The 20,514-nt window shown below is 44.9% G+C and overlaps 1 protein-coding gene and 1 non-coding gene across 8 annotated transcripts in view; one reads left to right on the plus strand and one right to left on the minus strand.

Annotated features, from left to right (window-relative positions):
* The window catches only part of LOC110492673 (putative monocarboxylate transporter 5), a 65,829-nt gene that overhangs the window by 15,947 nt on the left and 29,368 nt on the right, over nt 1-20,514 (minus strand). For 4 of the 7 annotated variants that reach the window (XM_090203911.1, XM_036947715.2, XM_090203910.1 and 1 more), the window contains exons 6-8: nt 19,113-19,274; nt 18,289-18,984; nt 624-835 (exon numbers count right to left, since the gene is read on the minus strand). In XM_090203911.1, coding sequence (XP_090060037.1) covers nt 624-835; nt 18,289-18,984; nt 19,113-19,274 — 1,070 coding nt within the window. The remainder of the gene's footprint in view (nt 1-623; nt 836-18,288; nt 18,985-19,112; nt 19,275-20,514) is intronic. The other 3 variants (XM_090203912.1, XM_090203914.1, XM_090203913.1) reach the window with 1 other exon arrangement.
* LOC118939604 (U7 small nuclear RNA) lies at nt 10,024-10,078 on the plus strand. Its single transcript, XR_005036637.1, has one exon. It is a non-coding gene; the product is annotated as a U7 small nuclear RNA (small nuclear RNA).

Consider the following 20,514-nt stretch of genomic DNA (forward strand, 5'->3'; position numbering starts at 1 on the left):
ACTGGTTTCTTACCAGGATGGGCAGTACCATATAGCTCCCGCAGAACATGGGCCCAAACACTGATATTGATATATTGTATGATTAGGCGTGTGTGTGTGTGTTGGTTTCTTACCAGGATGGGCAGTACCATGTAGCTCCCGCAGAACATGGACCCAAACACTGATATTGATATATTGTATGATTAGGCGTGTGTGTGTGTGTGTTGGTTTCTTACCAGGATGGGCAGTACCATGTAGCTCCCGCAGAACATGGACCCAAACACTGATATTGATATATTGTATGATTAGGCGTGTGTGTGTGTGTGTTGTTTTCTTACCAGGATGGGCAGTACCATGTAGCTCCCGCAGAACATGGACCCAAACACTGATATTGATATATTGTATGATTAGGCTTGTGTGTGTGTGTGTTGTTTTCTTACCAGGACGGGCAGTACCATGTAGCTCCCGCAGAACATGGACCCAAACACTGATATTGATATATTGTATGATTAGGCGTGTGTGTGTGTGTGTTGTTTTCTTACCAGGACGGGCAGTACCATGTAGCTCCCGCAGAACATGGACCCAAACACTGATATTGATATATTGTATGATTAGGCTTGTGTGTGTGTGTGTTGTTTTCTTACCAGGACAGGCAGTAGCAGTGCCATGTAACCGCCACAGAAGATGGCAAAGAAGACAGCGTAAACCATGAGCAGGATGTAGGTGTTAGCCAGCGGGGCAAACAGGTTGACCATTCCACACAGGATCAGGTAGGCCTTGTGGTAGTGGTACTTATGGAACGGGTTCTTATCCGCTAGCCAACCAGAGCCTAGCTGGGCTATAGTCTCTGTGATACCTGGAGGAAGAAGGAGAGGGAGGGAGAAGGAGAGGGAGTGCGGGAGAAGGAGAGGGAGGGAGAAGGAGAGGGAGGGAGAGGGGGGAGGGATAAGGAGAGGGAGGGAGGGAGAAGGAGAGGGAGGGAGAAGGAGAGGGGGGGAGGGAGAAGGAGAGGGGGGGGAGGAGAGGGGGGGCGAAGGAGAGGGGGGGGGGGAGAAGGAGGGGAGGGGGTAGGGGGTAGGAGTGGGGGACGGAGAGGGGGTAGGGGGAAGGAGTGGGGGAGGGAGGGGGGGGAAGGAGAGGGGACAGAGAAAGAGAAGAAGGGGAGGGAGGGAGAAGGAGAGGGGACAGAATGAGAGGGGGAAGGAGAAAGAGAGGGAGAGATGAAACATCTGTATTAGTCTGTATCAAGAATATTGATGACTTTAATGATGATTTTATAGAATGTTCTTTGTCGTCAACGGATCATTTCATTACTCATGTACCTGTCCTATTTAAAGGTGGGTGGGCTGTTGAGTGAGTAGTGCCTTTGTCCAGGTTTCAATCAATCAGTAAATCAATCAGCTTTTTGAGAGAAAGAAAGAGAGAGACCAACCTCTATTAGAGAGAGGGAGAGTGACAGAGTGACAGAGAGAGAGAGAGAGAGATAGAGAGCGAGAGAGTGCAGCAGCAGTCTTCAAACATGATGTGTGACATCTGTGACATCCTCCATCTCAGTCTCCTCCCACTCAGTCTCCCACAGAGTTCCCATCTGGAGTCCCGTGTTCCGTCTCGTGTTGGAGAGAATGTCCAGGAACACGTTCCATTTAGCAGGACACCACGTAGTGGAACACTCCGACAGAGAGATATCTAGCCTGAGTGCCAGTCTGTTTGTGCTATTATTACAACTCCTTGTCACTCATTGTGATGTTTGGCTTGACTAGGACAGCAATGGAGTAAACAAACTTCTCTTACATGTAGAATACAGAATGACAGTCACATAATTTCTATTTGTGATGTTTTTATCTGCAGGGTTCTACACAGTTTTCCTACTCAAGGTAAAGCAAGATACAGAGGTTAATTTGTGCAGTGGCTTATCACAAGCAACCGAGTGTTCCTTCATAATGCCCTTACAACCACTTACTCCAACAGCTGACGACAACAACAACAACTTACGACAACAACAGCTGACAACAGCTTACGCCAACGGCTGAATGTGGTAGACAAATCAATAGATAACAGCAAAACAAATATCTAATGAGTAGATAAGATCTGCATCAACTACTGTATTCGTGATCATCTGTCACATCGCAGCTATTGATTATGTTTTGAATTCATTAGTTGGGTTAATCCCAAATGGCAGCCTATTCCCTATAAAGTACAGAACTTTGTGAACACAGATCTATGGTGCCCTTGTTAAAAATAGTGCAATATATATATATATATATAAAATAGTGCAATATATATATATATATATATATATGAAAAAGGGTGCCATTCGGGATTGTGGCCTCTCTCTCCTGTCTTTTCTGGAGTCAATGTGAATGTGATAGCTGCTGCAGTGGCTGTATTGTCCCTGGGTTCAGAAATAGCTCTGGACAGGCGGGCAGCATCATCCCATTGATCAATTAAATGAAGTAAACAGGTCCCCCATCCCATGCAGTCAGATCAGTGCTAGTCTACGGCCCAGATGGCAGCCTATTGCCTATATAGTGCACTACTGTTGTAGGGTGCCATTTGGGACACAAACCACAGTGATTTCCACTATTGAAGGAGTACTGCAGTGAGTGGACTTATTTTTTTATTTAACTAGGCAAGTCAGTTAAGAACAAGTTCTTATTTTAAATGACGGCCTAGGAACAGTGGGTTAACTGCCTGTTCAGAACGACAGACCTTGTCAGCTCGGGGATTTGAACTTGCAACCTTCCGGTTACTAGCCCAACGCTTGAACCACTAGGCTACCCAGCTCAGATACTCTGCAGCGTTATAGGGTTATCACAGTGTGAGGTTCTAGGAAAAAAAAGTTGAGCGATAGCTTTTTTTTAAGCTGGTAATCTTTTCTAGTCTTATTGATTGACAACGTCAACAGCCTTTATCAGAATGAGAGTGTAGTTGGCTCATGGTCTCAAGAAAGGCCATCAAAAACATGACTTAATAGAGAGGCGCCAACAGAGGTTCACTTCGCCATAGCTCGTTGGTCAAAGCCTATGTGGAAATTAATAGGGTTTTATAGATAAATGACAAAAAATAATGTCTGAGGTAAACACAGGCTTAGGAGATCTTAAACATTTTGTTCTATGAGATATTCTTCATCAGCTAAAGTCACTTTTTGTGAGTTTTGAAGCACACGACGGCTTCATAATTCATAAAGGTCATGTTAACTGACTAATAAACTCAGCAAAAAAAAGAAACAGCCCTTTTTCAAGACCCTGTCTTTCAAAGATAATTCGTAAAAATCTAAATAACTTCACAGATCTTCATTGTATAGGGTTTAAACACTGTTTCCCATGCTTGTTCAATAACCATAAACTATTAATGAACATGCACTTGTGGAACGGTCGTTAAGACACTAACAGCTTACAGACGGTAGGCAATTAAGGTCACAGTTATGAAAACTTAGGACACTAAAGAGGTATTTCTACTGACTCAGAAAAACACCAAAAGAAAGATGCCCAGGGTCCCTGAACGTGCCTTAGGCATGCTGCAAGGAGGCATGAGGACGGCAGATGTGGCCAGGGCAATAAATTGCAATGTCCGTACTGTGAGACCCTTAAGGCAGAGCTACAGGGAGACAGGACAGACAGCTGATCATCATCGCAGTGGCACAACACCTGCACAGGATCGGTACATCCGAACATCACACCTGTGTGACAGGTACAGGATGGCAACAACAACTGCCCGAGTTACACCAAAAACGCACAATCCCTCCATCAGTGCTCAGAATGTCCTCAATAGGCTGAGAGAGTCTGGACTGAGGGCTTGAAGGTCCTCACCAGACATTACTGGCAACAACGTCGCCTATGGGCACAAACCCACCGTCGCTGGACCAGACAGGACTGGCAAAAAGTGCTCTTCACTGACGAGTCGCGGTTTTGTCTCACCAGGGGTGATGGTCAGATTCCAGTTTATCGTCGAAGGAATGAGCGTTACCCCGAGGCCTGTACTGTGGAGCGGGATCGATTTGGAGGTGGAGGGTCCATCATGGTCTGGGGCAGTGTGTCACAGCATCATCGGACTGAGCTTGTTGTCATTGCAGGCAATCTCAATGCTGTGCGTTACAGGGAAGACATCCTCCTCCCTCGTGTGCTATCCTTCCTGCAGGCTCATCCTGACATGACCCTCCAGCATGACAATGCCACCAGCTATACTGCTCGTTCTGTGCGTGATTTCCTGCAAGACAGGAATGTCAGTGTTCTGCCATGGCCAGCAAAGAGCCCGGATCTCAATCCCATTGAGCACATCTGGGACCTGTTGGATCGGAGGATGTGGGCTAGAGCCATTCCCCCCCAGAAATGTCCAGGAACTTGCAGGTGCCTTGGTGGATAAGTGTGGGGTAAAATCTCACAGCAAGAACCTGCAAATCTGGTGCAGTCCATGAGGAGGAGGTGCACTGCAATACTTAATGCAGCTGGTGGCCACACCAGATACTGACTGTACTTTTGATTTTTCAGTTGTTGAATCTTGTTATATTCCTACAAATATTTACACATTTTGTTTGCTGAAAATAAACGCAGTTGACAGTGAGAGTTTGGTATATCATAGAACAAAACATGACGGCTTCATAATTCATAAAGGTCATGTTAACTGACTAATAGTATCACATAGGCTTAGGAGATCTGATATGTTTTCTTCTATGTTAACCTCAGACTTCATTTTCAGCATTTATCCCACAACCCTCCTAAGACCCCATTCATTTCCCCATAGGCTTTGACCAATGAGCCATGGGTAACTAATTTCATTTTTCCTCCCCTCCGGAGAACAGACTAGCCCCGAGGTTGTTCCCCCTCCGGAGAACAGACTAGCCCCGAGGTTGTTCCCCCTCCGGAGAACAGACTAGCCCCGAGGTTGTTCCCCCTCCGGAGAACAGACTAGCCCTGACGTTCTTCCCCCTCCAGAGAACAGACTAGCCCCAAGGTTGTTCCCCCTCCGGAGAACAGACTAGCCATGAGGTTCTTCCCCCTTCGGAGAACAGACCAGCCCTGAGGTTCTTCCCCCTCCGGAGAACAGACTAGCCCCGAGGTTGTTCCCCCTCCGGAGAACAGACTAGCCCTGACGTTGTTCCCCCTCCGGAGAACAGACCAGCCCTGAGGTTCTTCCCCCTCCGGAGAACAGACTAGCCTTGAGGTTCTTCCCCCTCCGGAGAACAGACTAGCCTTGAGGTTCTTCCCCCTCCGGAGAACAGACTAGCCCTGGTGTTTTTTGTCTGTTTTACTCACAGCAGGTTGGTGGATTTTTTTATTTTTTTTTTACAGCTGTTTCGGAAGAAACGCAGGACAATGGGTTTCAATAGAGCTGCCTCTCTCTCTCTAGCCTGGTCCCAGATCAGTTTGTGCCATCTTGCCAACTTATGACAACTCAAGACCCCACATGAAAAAAAATGCTACAGTTTACTATAGAATACTACACTACTTACTATAGAATTCTATACTAAACTGTATTATACTGTAGAATACTACACTACTGTAGTATCCCTCAATCACGTGTAGTACTTATGTGGTAGTATACTGTAGAATACTATAGTAAATACTACACGGACTGTTATTAGATCTTCAACCAAAACTTGGTATTAAATCCAGGGATCCTGAGTTTACAAATAACAACAAAACAAAAAAAAAAGTTGATTTATTTAATTAATTAAACAGAGTTAAGAAACACCCAATGTCCCCTGTGTGGAAAAAGTAATTGCCCACTTACACTCAATGTTGTGCCACCTTTAGCTGAAATGACTGCAACCAAACGCTTCCTGTAGTTGTTGATCAGTCTCTCACATGTCATCCAAAAAGTTCAATACATTTAGCCAGAAAAGCACCTGGAAGCACCTGGATGATTATCAAAACTCTTGGAAGAATGTTCTATGGACAGTATAACTTTTTAGAAGACATGGGTCCCGTTATGTCTGGCAAAAACCAAACACGGCATTCCATCTTAAGAGCGTCATAAGAACGGTCAAGCATGGTGGTAGTGTGATGGTTTGGGGTCAGCATGGTGGTAGTGTGATGGTTTGGGGTCAGCATGGTGGTAGTGTGATGGTTTGGGGTCAGCATGGTGGTAGTGTGATGGTTTGGGGTCAGCATGGTGGTAGTGTGGTGGTTTGGGGTCAGCATGGTGGTAGTGTGATGGTTTGGGGTCAGCATGGTGGTAGTGTGGTGGTTTGGGGTCAGCATGGTGGTAGTGTGATGGTTTGGGGTCAGCATGGTGGTAGTGTGATGGTTTGGGGTCAGCATGGTGGTAGTGTGATGGTTTGGGGTCAGCATGGTGGTAGTGTGATGGTTTGGGGTCAGCATGGTGGTAGTGTGATGGTTTGGGGTCAGCATGGTGGTAGTGTGGTGGTTTGGGGTCAGCATGGTGGTAGTGTGATGGTTTGGGGTCAGCATGGTGGTAGTGTGATGGTTTGGGGTCAGCATGGTGGTAGTGTGATGGTTTGGGGTCAGCATGGTGGTAGTGTGATGGTTTGGGGTCAGCATGGTGGTAGTGTGATGGTTTGGGGTCAGCATGGTGGTGGTAGTGTGGTGGTTTGGGGTCAGCATGGTGGTAGTGTGATGGTTTGGGGTCAGCATGGTGGTAGTGTGATGGTTTGGGGTCAGCATGGTGGTGGTAGTGTGATGGTTTGGGGTCAGCATGGTGGTGGTAGTGTGATGGTTTGGGGTCAGCATGGTGGTGGTAGTGTGATGATTTGGGGTCAGCATGGTGGTAGTGTGATGGTTTGGGGTCAGCATGGTGGTAGTGTGATGGTTTGGGGTCAGCATGGTGGTAGTGTGATGGTTTGGGGTCAGCATGGTGGTAGTGTGATGGTTTGGGGTCAGCATGGTGGTAGTGTGATGGTTTGGGGTCAGCATGGTGGTAGTGTGATGGTTTGGGGTCAGCATGGTGGTAGTGTGATGGTTTGGGGTCAGCATGGTGGTGGTGTGATGGTTTGGGGTCGGCATGGTGGTAGTGTGATGGTTTGGGGTCAGCATGGTGGTAGTGTGATGGTTTGGGGTCAGCATGGTGGTAGTGTGATGTTTGGGGTCAGCATGGTGGTAGTGTGATGGTTTGGGGTCAGCATGGTGGTAGTGTGATGGTTTGGGGATGCTTTGCTGCCTCAGGACCTGGACGACTTGCCTTAATAGAAGGAACCATGAATTCTGCTCTGTATCAGATAATTCTACAGGAGAATGTCAGGCCATCCGTCTGTGAGCTGAAGCTGACGTGCAGCAAGACAATGATACAAAACACACAATCAAGTCTTCATGAAAATGGATAGAAAGCAACAAAAATCAAAGTTTTGGAATGGCCTAGTCAAAGTCCAGACCTAATACTAATTGAGATGTTGTGGCAAGGCTCAGGTAGTGCAGCTCATCCAGGATGGGACATCAATGCGAGCTGTGGCAAGAAGGTTTGCTGTGTCTGTCAGCGTAGTGTCCAGAGCATGGAGGCGCTACCAGGAGACAGGCCAGTACATCAGGAGACGTGGAGGAGGCCGTAGGAGGGCAACAACCCAGCAGCAGGACCGCTACCTCCGCCTTTGTGCAAGGAGGAGCAGGAGGAGCACTGCCAGAGCCCTGCAAAATGACCTCCAGCAGGCCACAAATGTGCATGTGTCTGCTCAACTGGTCAGAAACAGACTCCATGAGGGTGGTATGAGGGCCCAACGTCCACAGGTGGGGGTTGTGCTTACAGCCCAACACCGTGCAGGACGTTTGGCATTTGCCAGAGAACACCAAGGTTGGCAAATTCGCCAATCTGGCGCCCTGTGCTCTTCACAGATGAAAGCAGGTTCACACTGAGCACATGTGACAGACGTGACAGTCTGGAGACGCCGTGGAGAACGTTCTGCTGCCTGCAACATCCTCCAGCATGACCGGTTTGGCGGTGGGTCAGTCATGGTGTGGGGTGGCATTTCTTTGGGGGTCCAGAGGTAGCCTGACTGCCATTAGGTACAGAGATGAGATCCTCAGACCCCTTGTGAGACCATATGCTGGTGCGGTTGGCCCTGGGTTCCTCCTGATGCAAGACAATGCTAGACCTCATGTGGCTGGAGTGTGTCAGCAGTTCCTGCAAGAGGAAGGCATTGATGCTATGGACTGGCCCGCCCATTCCCCAGACTTGAATCCAATTGAGCACATCTGGGACATCATGTCTCGCTCCATCCACCAATGCCACTTTGCACCACAGACTGTCCAGGAGTTGGTGGATGCTTTAGTCCAGGTCTGGGAGGAGATCCCTCAGGATACCATCCACCACCTCATCAGAAGCATGCCCAGGTGTTGTAGGGAGGTCATACAGGCACGTGGAGGCCACACACACTACTGAGCCTCATTTTGACTTGTTTTAAGGACATTACATCAAAGTTGGATCAGCCTGTAGTGTGTTTTTCCACTTTAATTTTGAGTGTGACTCCAAATCCAGACCTCCATGGGTTGATAAATTTGATTTCCATTGATCATTTTTGTGTGATTTTGTTGTCAGCACATTCAACTATGTAAAGAAAAAAAGTATTTAATAAGAATATTTAATTCATTCAGATCTAGGATGTGTTATTTTAGTGTTCCCTTTATTTTTTTGAGCAGTGTATGTATATATATATATATATATATATTTTTTTACCCCTCTACCAATAGGTGCCCTTCTTTGCAAGGCATTGGAAAACCTCCCTGGTCTTTGTCGTTGAATCTGTACTTGAAATTCACTGCTCGACTAAGGGACATTACATATAATGTGTGGGGTACAGAGACTGGGTTTTCATTCAAAAACACCATTATTGCACACGGAGTGAGTCCATGCCACTTATTATGTGACTTGTTCAGTAAATTGTTAATCCTGAAGTTATTTAGGCATGCCATAACAAAGGGGTTGAATACTTATTGACTTAAGACCTTTCAGCTTTTCAGCTTTTGTTTACTAATTAATTTTTAAAAAATTATTCTAAAAACATAATTCAAGTTTGACATTATGGGGTGTGTAGATCAGTGACACAACATCTGCAAAAACGTCAAGGGGTGTGAATACTTTCTGAAGGCACTGCATACTACAGTTTTCATTACTACAGTATTTATACTACAGTTACCTGCAAATACTACACTATTCACTGTAGTGTTGTTAATGACTTTGGTCCGTAAAAAACTACAGTGAATACTATAGTATTTACAGTATATCATAGTATACTATAGTATGTTTTCATGTGGGACAGCACAAACAGATTTGGAACCAGGATCTCTCTCTCTCTCTCTCTCTCTCTCTCTCTCTCCACTTCCTGGAAGCCAAACGGCTTGGGAATGGGAAGTCACAGATGTTTGTGAGGCTCTCACCTCTGTCAGTCATCCAGCCAGAAAAGACAGGCATGTGTTATAGTGCTACACGCCTCCCAGCGATAACCCTTAACAAGCTAAAGGTCCAACTACAAGGCAGAAGGATTGCTTTTCAATTCCTCTCACTTCAAACAGACATTTAATCAAATAAAATGTATTTTATAAAGCCTGTTTTATATCGGCAGGTGTCACAAGGTGCTAGTGAGGTTTCCCTGTTAAAGCAGCCCACATGAAAAAAATACTACAGTTTTCTATAAAATACTACAGTACTTACTATAGAATTCTATAGTAAACTGTATCCCTCAATCATGTGTAGTACTTACTATAGAATGTTGTAGTATCCTGTAGAATACTACAGTAAATACTACAGTGTTATCTGCAACAAAAAACACTGTAGTAAATACTACAGTAAATACTACAGTGTTATCTGCAACGAAAAACACTGTAGTAAATACTACAGTAAATACTACAGTAAATACTACAGTAAATACTACAGTAATGTCCACAAAAACATTTCCCTTTTTTTTTTAACTATAGTAAACGCTACAGCATTTAATGTGCATGTACCCTGCTCATTTCCTTCCCCCATGTCGCAATTTGTGGCACCCAGAGGTGAGAAACCTGCGTGCCAAGTATTGTGTTCACTACAGGTTATTTAAAAAAAAAGCAGAAGCACTGAACTATCTGTTCAGACCCCAGTCATACATACCTACAGATTCTGGAAAATTAGCTCTTTGAGAGTTTCTCCAGTAGGTTTCCTGAAAAGAGAAACCCTCCACTTCTATGTCAAAAAAAAAATATATAGTAAATACTACAGTAATATCCATAAAAACACTACAGTAAATACTACAGTATACTCAAGTCTGCAAATACTACATTATAAACTGGGTGGTTCAAGCCCCGAATGCTGATTGGGATGACATATTTTTACTGCTCTAATTACATTGGTAGCCAGTTTATAATAGCAATAAGGCACCTCAGGGGTTTGTGGTATATTGCCAATATACCACGGCTAAGGGCTGTATCCAGGCATGGAGAACCTTAGTGGATGGCCTATGCTCTGAGTTAAAGGGTTTAACACAGTCAGGTCTTTAGTCCACAAAAACACTACAGTGAATAGTCTAGCTTTTATACCATAGTATACTATAGTATTTTTTAAATGTTGGAGGGTTTTAAACCACGTTAGTCAGTCCTCTTCCCCCCCCCCCCAGTCTTTCTCATTACTAAACAATCCCTGTTGGCTCATCTCCCCATCTCTTTTTATAAACATAACCACCTCAATGATTATGAGGGAACAATATCAACCAGGCACTTCAACATTGGACAAAAAAAATGTATAAATCGTAATGCCCTCCTGTCGCCACGGCAACCGATTTTACACACTAAGCCGTTGCCTAGCGATCCCAGTGGATTGGCCGATGGTGGCCTGACATGAGGCCTGGTCTGGAGCATAGAAATGTAAATAATAGAACGCATAAATATGGACTGGTATGGGAATGTGCATTCCATTAATTATATTTCTATGGTCTGGACTATGGTGACCCTCCTCTCTGTCTGAGCTCAGCTAGCTGAAAGGACCTCTTTCTATGGAGGTGGGGAGGGAGGCTGGGGGACATATTGGGTTTGTTGTGGCGTGTGTGAGTCTCTCTCTCTCTGTCTGTCTGTGTGTGTGCTTTCTGGGAGCATGGAACATGACATGGCAGCAGAATGTGAGACAGAAAGCATGTGTGCTGAGAATAACTCAATGCTATCATCCCTGCTCCTCTCACAGACAGGCTCAGACTCACTTACTTTAATACACAAAGTCTGTGAGGAGCATAGGCCATCCATTTACGTTCTCCAGGGCACCCTCTGCTCGTTTAGAGGTACTTTGGGTTCAAGACGGAAATAGAGACATCCATACCCACTGTTGATTTTGTCTGGGGTCGGCATTCACTGACTGGATCCCGGCCCACATGGACGAACCTCTGTGTTAGACCTACATTCATTCACACACCACTCCCATTCCCTCTCAGAAGCCAGAACCAAATTGTGTGCACGAGCTAGTTATCTACTCAATATGACCGTCTGTCACAAGATACATCTCCAGTCATTACAACACACAGAGCAAAGGACTGTTGTAACAGACGTTCTCTTGGGAAAACGTTTGGCTGAACTAGTTACCCATCAATCATAACTCACCAATATAGCACATTCATCACGCCAACTGAAGACACATGGGGTTTAGACCCAAAAAGGCACCATATTCCCTTGTTAATAGTATTGAAAGACTTTTCTTGCTTGCTCTTTCCCAACAATGCAATACTGGTAAGCTATATACAGGGACAGTTCCAGGATCAGTGCCAACACCATATTACAATGTGCAGGGATACTGGAGTGATAGAGGCAGATGCAGTATGTATAGGGGTAAGGTGACAAGACATCAGGATACATGAGTAAACAGAGTAGCAGCAGCTTATATGATGATTGTATGTGAGGGTGTGTTCGTGTGTGTGTGTGTGTGTGTGTGTGTGTGTGTGTGTGTGTGTGTGTGTGTGTTGGAGTGTGTTTTTGTTCTTGTTCGACCTTATGTTTTATTCAGTTCTACATTGAGTCTAACTATCTATGCATAGTCGCTTTACCCCTGACCTACATGTACAAATTACCTCGACTAACCTGTACCCCAGCATTCACTCAGTACCGGTACTACCTGTATATAGCCTCGTTATTGTTATTTTGCTGTTACTTTCTATTTTTTGGTTGCTTTAGTTTATTTAGTAAATATTTTCTTAATACTTATTTTCTTAAAACGGCATTGTTGGTTAAGGGTTTGTAAGTAAGCAACAAGTCAGATAGTCCGTGTGGCCATTTTGTTAGCTATGTATCAGTCTTATGATTAAGAGATAGAACTTGTTCAAGAGCCTGTTGGTGTCAGAGATGTGGCTCCGGTACCACTTGCCATGCGGAAGCAGCGAGAAGAGTCTATGACTTGGGTAGCTGGAGTCTAACAATTTTGCCTGCCTTCCTTTCACACTGCCTGATATAGTGGTCTTGGATGGCATGGGGGTCTCGGCGCCAGTGATTGTACTGGGGAGTCCATACCCCCCCCCCCCCCCCCCCCCCCCCCCCCTCTGTAGCGCCATGCGGTCGGGGGCGGTGCAGTTGCCATACCAAGCGGTGTTGCACAGATCCATACCAACTACTAACATGGTACTCCAAGAGCGTCTGCTAAATTATTCTAATGCAAATGTAAGTGTGTGTGTGTGTACTTGAAATTGTTAAAAAAGCACATTCAGCCATCTGGCTTTAGCTGCAGTATGCACGTGGTGTGTACAGCTAGGCTAGCGGTCTGGTCAGAGGAGAAAGACGTTTATACTGGGGTGTGCCCCTATGTACTGCACTGCATTTCACCAGGGTCCTATATAGATAATGTAGAACCATTTAGGACGCAAGCCTGGTTTTCATACAGAGTGGCCTCAGCCTCATCAATGGGGATACTACTGAGCTGAACTCGACGGCTCGGGCTATTGGGCCAAAGTTCAGGTTTTATATAAGAACGTTTTACATAAGACTACTGCAGCTAGGGTCTGAGTCTGCGCTGCTACAGTACTCACAAATAATTCATAAATAGTGTAAGAGGAACAAGATAACTATGGCTGAGGTCTATTTTTTTGTTTTGCCTCACTTCTAAAAAAGTATTTCTAATAATCTATCCAACCACAACTTCACATAAAGCTGGTTCTACCTCTAAACACAGTGCCCTGAAAACTACACATTTGAAGATATAGTATGTTTGCATCCTTTTCTAAAATAGAATCTCATCTCATAACCACTGCAAAGAAAACTAGGTAGTCGGCTGGGCTCGTTCTACATGACTAGGCATACGGAAAATTGGACATTTTGAATCTTGCATATGTTCATAGAAAGATTTGTGGAACACCCGGCTCATTCAATTACTGTACTGGCTTTCCAGATTGATTGCCAACAGCTTGAGGTCGTTTGGATCAATTACTTTGCCAGTCATGCTCTATTGGTCACATAGGCAAAATTGCCACGGGGGACTTGGCAAAATGTGTTGAAATGCAGGAATCTAGCTGTTTTACAAAAACATCTGCTTTCCCCCAAAACAATATTGTTGTTATTTTTGGGGGGGGTTGGGGAGTAGGTCCCCCGGAGACCCAAATGCGTTAGTCCGGCCCTGCTCGGACGCACTGCATGTTCTCTGCTCAGCGATGAGGTCTATAGACATTCGCACTTCTCCCTCACTCATTTCAGTCAGGGGCGAGACGAGGGGGAGGGCCCGAGGTGGCACCAGCCTCCCCTGAAATATGATTGGTCACCCTTGGTGATTCCCCCACCCCCCCATTCTCATTGGGTCAGAGCGCAGTCAAACTCGGCAGACTTGAAGAGGACAAAGACGGAAAGCTCGTTCTGGTTTTCCCTTTGTACGAGATGAAAACTGACCCGGCACCTCTGGCAGGCTAAAACGAACGCACCAAAACAGTACCATGTCGTCTTCTGGCGCTGACCCGGCACCTCTGGCAGGCTAAAACGAACGCACCAAATCAGTACCGCGTCGTCTTCTGGCACTGACCCGGCACCTCTGGCAGGCTAAAACGAACGCACCAAAACAGTACCGCGTCGTCTTCTGGCGCTGACCCGGCACCTCTGGCAGGCTAAAACGAACGCACCAAAACAGTACCTCATCGTCTTCTGCGCTTCTGTCATTAGAAGGAAAAGTTTCCTGAATGACCTAATGGATATTGACAGAATACGGTCGGGAGACAGACTAGGGAGTCGGGATCAACATTCAACGACACAAATGTCAGTTTTTGTCCATGGTATGTTCACAGTCAATTATTATATTTAAAAAGAAACATGGAATGGGCATAAGGTAAGGAGAACTCCACCTATAATAAAACTATAATAAAACTCAGTCTTCATCTTTGTGTCTTCATAATATAAATAAATATGTTTGTGTGCATCATTATAATGCAACTCAGTGTTCATATTTTGTGAATTTGTTATATTTGCCTTCAAATACCAAATACATTAATGATGATGGCGACTTATCCTTTTCCATTTACTCTGGGTTTACAAAATACCCTTTCATATAGGCCTCAAAATACCCCATCCATACAATCCATTTGGGAAGTTTTCAGACCCCTTCACTTTTTCCACATTTTGATACTTTACAGCCTTATTCCAAAATGTAAAAAAAATATAATAATAATAATAATCTCATCAACCTAAACAAAATACCCCATAATGACAAAGCAAAAACAGGTTTTTAGAAAAATATATATATATATTTATTTGAGAAATATCACATTTACATGAGTATTCAGACCCTTTACTCAGTACTTTGTTGAAGCTCCTTTGACAGTGATTACAGCCTTGAGTCTTCTTGGACATGACGCTACAAGCTTGGCACACCTGTATGTGGGGAATTTCTCCCATTCTTCTCTCAAGCTCTGTCAGGTTGGACGGGGAGTGTTGCTGCACAGCTATTCTCAAGTCTCTCCAGAGATGTTTGATTTGGTTCAAGTCCGTCTCTAGCTGGGCCACACAGGGCCATTCAGAGACTTGTCCCAATGCCACTCTTGCATTGTCTTGACTGTATGCTTAGGGTTGTTATCCTGGTGGAAGGTGAACCTTCGCCCCGGTCTGAGGTCCTGCGCACTCTGGAGCAGGTTTTCATCAAGGATCTCTCTGTAATTTGCTCTGTTAATCTTTCCCTCAATCCTGACTAGTCTCCTAGTCCCTTCCGCTGAAAAACATTCCCACAGCATGATGCTGCCACCTCCATGCTTCACCGTAGGGATGGTGCCACCACGATGCTTCACCGTGGGGATGGTGCCAAGTTTCTTCCGGAAGTGACGCTTGGCATTCAGGCCAAAGAGTTCAATCTTGGTTTCATCAGACCAGAGAATCTTGTTTCTCATGGTCTGAAAGTACTTTAGGTGCCTTTTGGAAAACTTCAAGCGGTCTGTCATGTGCCTTTTACTGAGGAGTGGTTTCCGTCTGACCATTTGACCATAAAGGCCTAATTGGTGGAGTGCTGCAAAGATGGTTGTCCTTCTGGAAGGTTCTCCCATCTCCACAGAGGAACTCTGAAGCTCTGTCACAGTGACCATCAGGTTCTTGGTTACCTCCCTGACCAAGGCCCTTCTCCCCCAATTGCTCAGTTTGGCCGCACGGCCAGCTCTAGGAAGAGTCTTGGTGGTTCCAAACTTCTTCCATTTAAGAATGATGGAGGCCACTGTGTTCTTGGGGACCATCAATGCTGCAGGCATTTTTTGATACCCTTCCCCAGACCTGTGCCTCGACACAATCCTGTCTCGGAGTTCTACGGACAATTCCTTCGACCTCATGGCTTGGTGTTTGCTCTGACATGCACTGTCAACTGTGGGACCTTATATAGACAGGTGTGGCTTTCCAAATCATGTCCAATCAAATGAATGTACCATAGGTGGACTCCAGTCAAGTTGGAGAAACATCTCAAGGATGATCAATGGAAATATGATGCACGTGAGCTCAATTTCAAATTTCATAGTGAAGGGTCTGAATACCAAAGATTTTCTAAAAGCCTGTTTTTGCTTTTTTCACTACGGGGTATTGTGTGTAGATTGATGAGGAAATTGTTGTTTTTTTAAATCCATTTTAGAGGAAGGCTGTATAGAAACAATGTGGAAAAAGAAAAGGAGTCTGAATAAAGCACTGTATACCCCTCCATATATACCCCTCCATATATACACCTCCATATATACCCCTCCATATACCCCTCCATATATACACCTCCATATATACACCTCCATATACACCTCCATATACACCTCCATATACACACCTCCATATACACACCTCCATATACACACCTCCATATACCCCTCCATATATACACCTCCATATATACCCCTCCATATACCCCTCCATATATACACCTCCATATATACACCTCCATATACACCTCCATATATACACCTCCATATACCCCTCCATATATACACCTCCATATATACACCTCCATATACCCCTCCATATATACACCTCCATATATACCCCTCCATATACCCCTCCATATATACACCTCCATATATACCCCTCCATATACCCCTCCATATATACCCCTCCATATACCCCTCCATATACACCTCCATATACACCTCCATATATACCCCTCCATATAAACCTCCATATATACACCTCCATATACCCCTCCATATATACACCTCCATATATACACCTCCATATACACCTCCATATATACACCTCCATATATACCCCTCCATATACCCCTCCATATATACACCTCCATATATACCCCTCCATATATACCCCTCCATATACCCCTCCATATATACACCTCCATATATACACCTCCATATATACCCCTCCATATACCCCTCCATATACACCTCCATATACACCTCCATATATACCCCTCCATATACACCTCCATATATACACCTCCATATACCCCTCCATATATACACCTCCATATATACCCCTCCATATACCCCTCCATATATACACCTCCATATATACCCCTCCATATATACACCTCCATATATACCCCTCCATATACCCCTCCATATATACACCTCCATATATACCCCTCCATATATACACCTCCATATATACACCTCCATATATACCCCTCCATATACCCCTCCATATATACACCTCCATATATACCCCTCCATATACACCTCCATATACACCTCCATATACACACCTCCATATACCCCTCCATATATACACCTCCATATATACACCTCCATATATACACCTCCATATATACACCTCCATATACACCTCCATATACATCTCCATATACCCCTCCATATACTCCTCCATATACACCTCCATATACACCTCCATATACACCTCCACATACACCCCTCCATATACACCTCCATATACACACCTCCATATACACACCTCCATATACACACCTCCATATATACACCTCCATATACACCTCCATATATACACCTCCACATACACCCCTCCATATACACCTCCATATACACACCTCCATATATACACCTTCATATATACACCTTCGTATATACACCTCCGTGTATACACCTCCGTGTATACACCTCCATATATATATATACACCTCCATATACACACCTCCATATATACACCTTCATATATACACCTTCATATATACACCTCCGTGTATACACCTCCATATATATATATACATACACCTCTATATATATATACACCTCCATGTATACACCTCCATATATACACCCCTCCATATATACACCTCCATATATACACCCCTCCATGTATACACCTCCATATATACACCCCTCCATGTATACACCTCCATATATACACCTCCATATATATATATACACCTCTATATATATATACACCTCCATGTATACACCTCCATATATACACCCCTCCATATATACACCTCCATATATACACCCCTCCATATATACACCTCCATATATACACCCCTCCATATATACACCTCCATATATACACCCCTCCATGTATACACCTCCATATATACACCTCCATATACAGTGGGACAAAAAAGTATTTAGTCAGCCACCAATTGTGCAAGTTCTGCCACTTAAAAAGATGAGAGAGGCCTGTAATTTTCATCTGACTAGGTCTTTCCCTTTACTAGGGAAGGTGTTATTACTACCCTATAGTCAACAAGGTATATTCAAATTAAACTGTTTAATCATCAAGGGTACAAGGATGAGTATCCTGAGAGAGTATTGTCTTTGGTCACCATCCTTGCTTGTTTGCACTGTGGAAATGTCGTGAAAAAGAGACATTCTGTGGGTTGATAAAGCCCTGAGACATGTCTGTAGACCCTACAGCCTACTTGCCCGGTATGGTGTCCTAATGCCTACAACCTACTTGCCCGGTATGGTGTCCTAATGCCCACAGCCTACTTGCCCTGTAGGGTGACCGAATGTCTACAGCCTTGTCTCAGGGGAAGGTTGATTGACTGTCTGAGACTCACCTGCCACAGAGATGATGAAGGAAGCATCCATGGCATCTATACCCAGGTTCCTGGCCCGGGCAGACAAGTGGAAGTAGGGGATGAAGTAAGCCAGCTGGCTGAATACCACGGACCAAGTGTAGATGCAGAAGAAGGGGTTCTTCAACAGGGAGAAGTCTAGGACTCTGTTATTTTTCACAGCCGGTGGGATGTGATCATCCACAGTGGTAGAAACATTAGGTGAGGAGAACCCAAACACAGCGGAACCGTTTAGGCTAATGGTACCGTTCTGTTCCATGAGGCTGGGGCTGTCTATGGTGGCTGTGGGAGGGGATGCCTCCTGAACGTGCCTGTTCACACTGTTTTGTACCAGCTTGGTCAGTTCAGGGTTTGGTGGAGGTGGGGGGATGTAGTTGCTCTGACCCAACCCATGTGTGGAGACCTTCTCTGAGGTCTCAGTGTCCCAATGCAGGGGTTGTGGAGTGGAAGGAGAAGAGTCTGATTTGGTGATGCCATTGGTTAACATTGTGGATCTGTTAAAGCAGCATCCATTCTGAGGGCGGTCCTTCTCCTTCTCTGGATCTATCAGAAGGCTTTTTTGGATAGATGAAGATGAGGATGAGGAAGGGGGTGGTGCAGGCTTAATGTGGATGGGTCTTAGCAGCATCCCAGAGGCCACCAGGTTTAACATCAGGCCTCCTAGGATCAGCAGAGCTCCTATGGGAGGAGCATAGGGGTGTTACGGGGTCATTCTAGACGAGCATTATGATATTCCCATAATAATTAAATCATTTCCACATCCCAATAACAGATGTGTGTGTGTATATCTGTGTGTGTGTCAGTACCTTGCCAGGCATACTGATCCAGCAGCAGCTGAGTGAAAGGGGCGAGGGCGAAGGTCAAGCCCATGCCAGACCGCCCGATGGAGTATGCCGTCGCTAACCTCTTACGGAAATATGTTGCCGTGACAACAGAGGTGGCTTGGTACAGGAGTGCAAAACCCAGGCCTGAGAGGGGTTACATGACATACAGTATATAGACAGCAGTATGTTGACACCCCTTCAAATGAGTGGATTTGGGCTATTTTAGCCACACCCGTTGCTAGCAGGAGTATAAAACTGAGCACACAGCCATGCAATCTCCATAGACAAACATTGGCAGTAGAATGGCCGGTACTGAAGAGCTCAGTGACTTGGGCACTGTCATAGTTTCCAACAAGTCAGATTGTCAAATTTCTGCCCTGCTAGAGCTGCCCCAGTCAACTGTAAGTGCTGTAAGTGCTGTTATTGTGAAGTGGAAACGTCGAGGAGCTCAGCCACAAAGTGGTAGGCCACACAAGCTCATAGAACTGGAATGACAAGTCCTGTAGCGAGTAAAAATCGTCGGTCCTCAGTTGCAACACACTACAGAGTTCCAAACTGCCTCTGGAAGCAATGTCAGCACAATAACTGTTCGTCGGGAGCTTCCTGAAATGGGTTTCCTTGGCCGAGCAGCTGCGCACAAACCTAAGATCACCATGCCAAGCGTCGGCTGCATTGGTGTAAAGCTCAACGCCATTGGACTCTGGAGCAGTGGAAACGCATTCTCTGGAGTCACAATTCACACTTCAAATCAAATTTTATTGGTCACATACACATGGTTAGCAGATGTTAGTGCGAGTGTAGCGAAATGCTTGTGCTTCTAGTTCTGACCATGCAGTAATATCTAACAAGTAATCTAACAATTTCACAACTACCTTTTACACACAAGTGTAAAGGAATGAATATGTACATATAAATAAATGGATGAGCAATGGCCGAATGGCAAAGGCAAGATGCAGTAGATGGTATAGAGTACAGTATATACATATGAGATGAGTAATGTAGGGTATGTAAACATGATATAAAGTGGCATTGTTTAAAGTGACTAGTGATACATTTATTACATCCAAGATTTGAGTCAGTATGTTGGCAGCAGCCACTCAACTTCACCATCTGGCACTCCGACGGACAAATCTGGGTTTGGCGGATGCCAGGAGAACACTACCTGCTTGAATGCATAGTCCAAACTGTAAAGTTTGGTGGAGGAGGAATAATGGTTTGGGGCTGTTTTTCATGGTCCGGGCTAGGACCCTTAGTTCCAGTGCAGGGAAATCTTAACGCTACAGCATACAATTACATGCTAGATGATTCTGTGCTTCCAACTTTGTGGCAACAGTTTGGGGAAGGCCCTTTCCTGTTTCAGCATTACAATGCCACTGTGCTCAAA

This window comes from Oncorhynchus mykiss, chromosome 16 (assembly GCF_057628025.1).
Source record: "Oncorhynchus mykiss isolate SJ-2025 chromosome 16, ASM5762802v1, whole genome shotgun sequence".
Classification (NCBI taxonomy): Eukaryota; Metazoa; Chordata; class Actinopteri; order Salmoniformes; family Salmonidae; genus Oncorhynchus; species Oncorhynchus mykiss.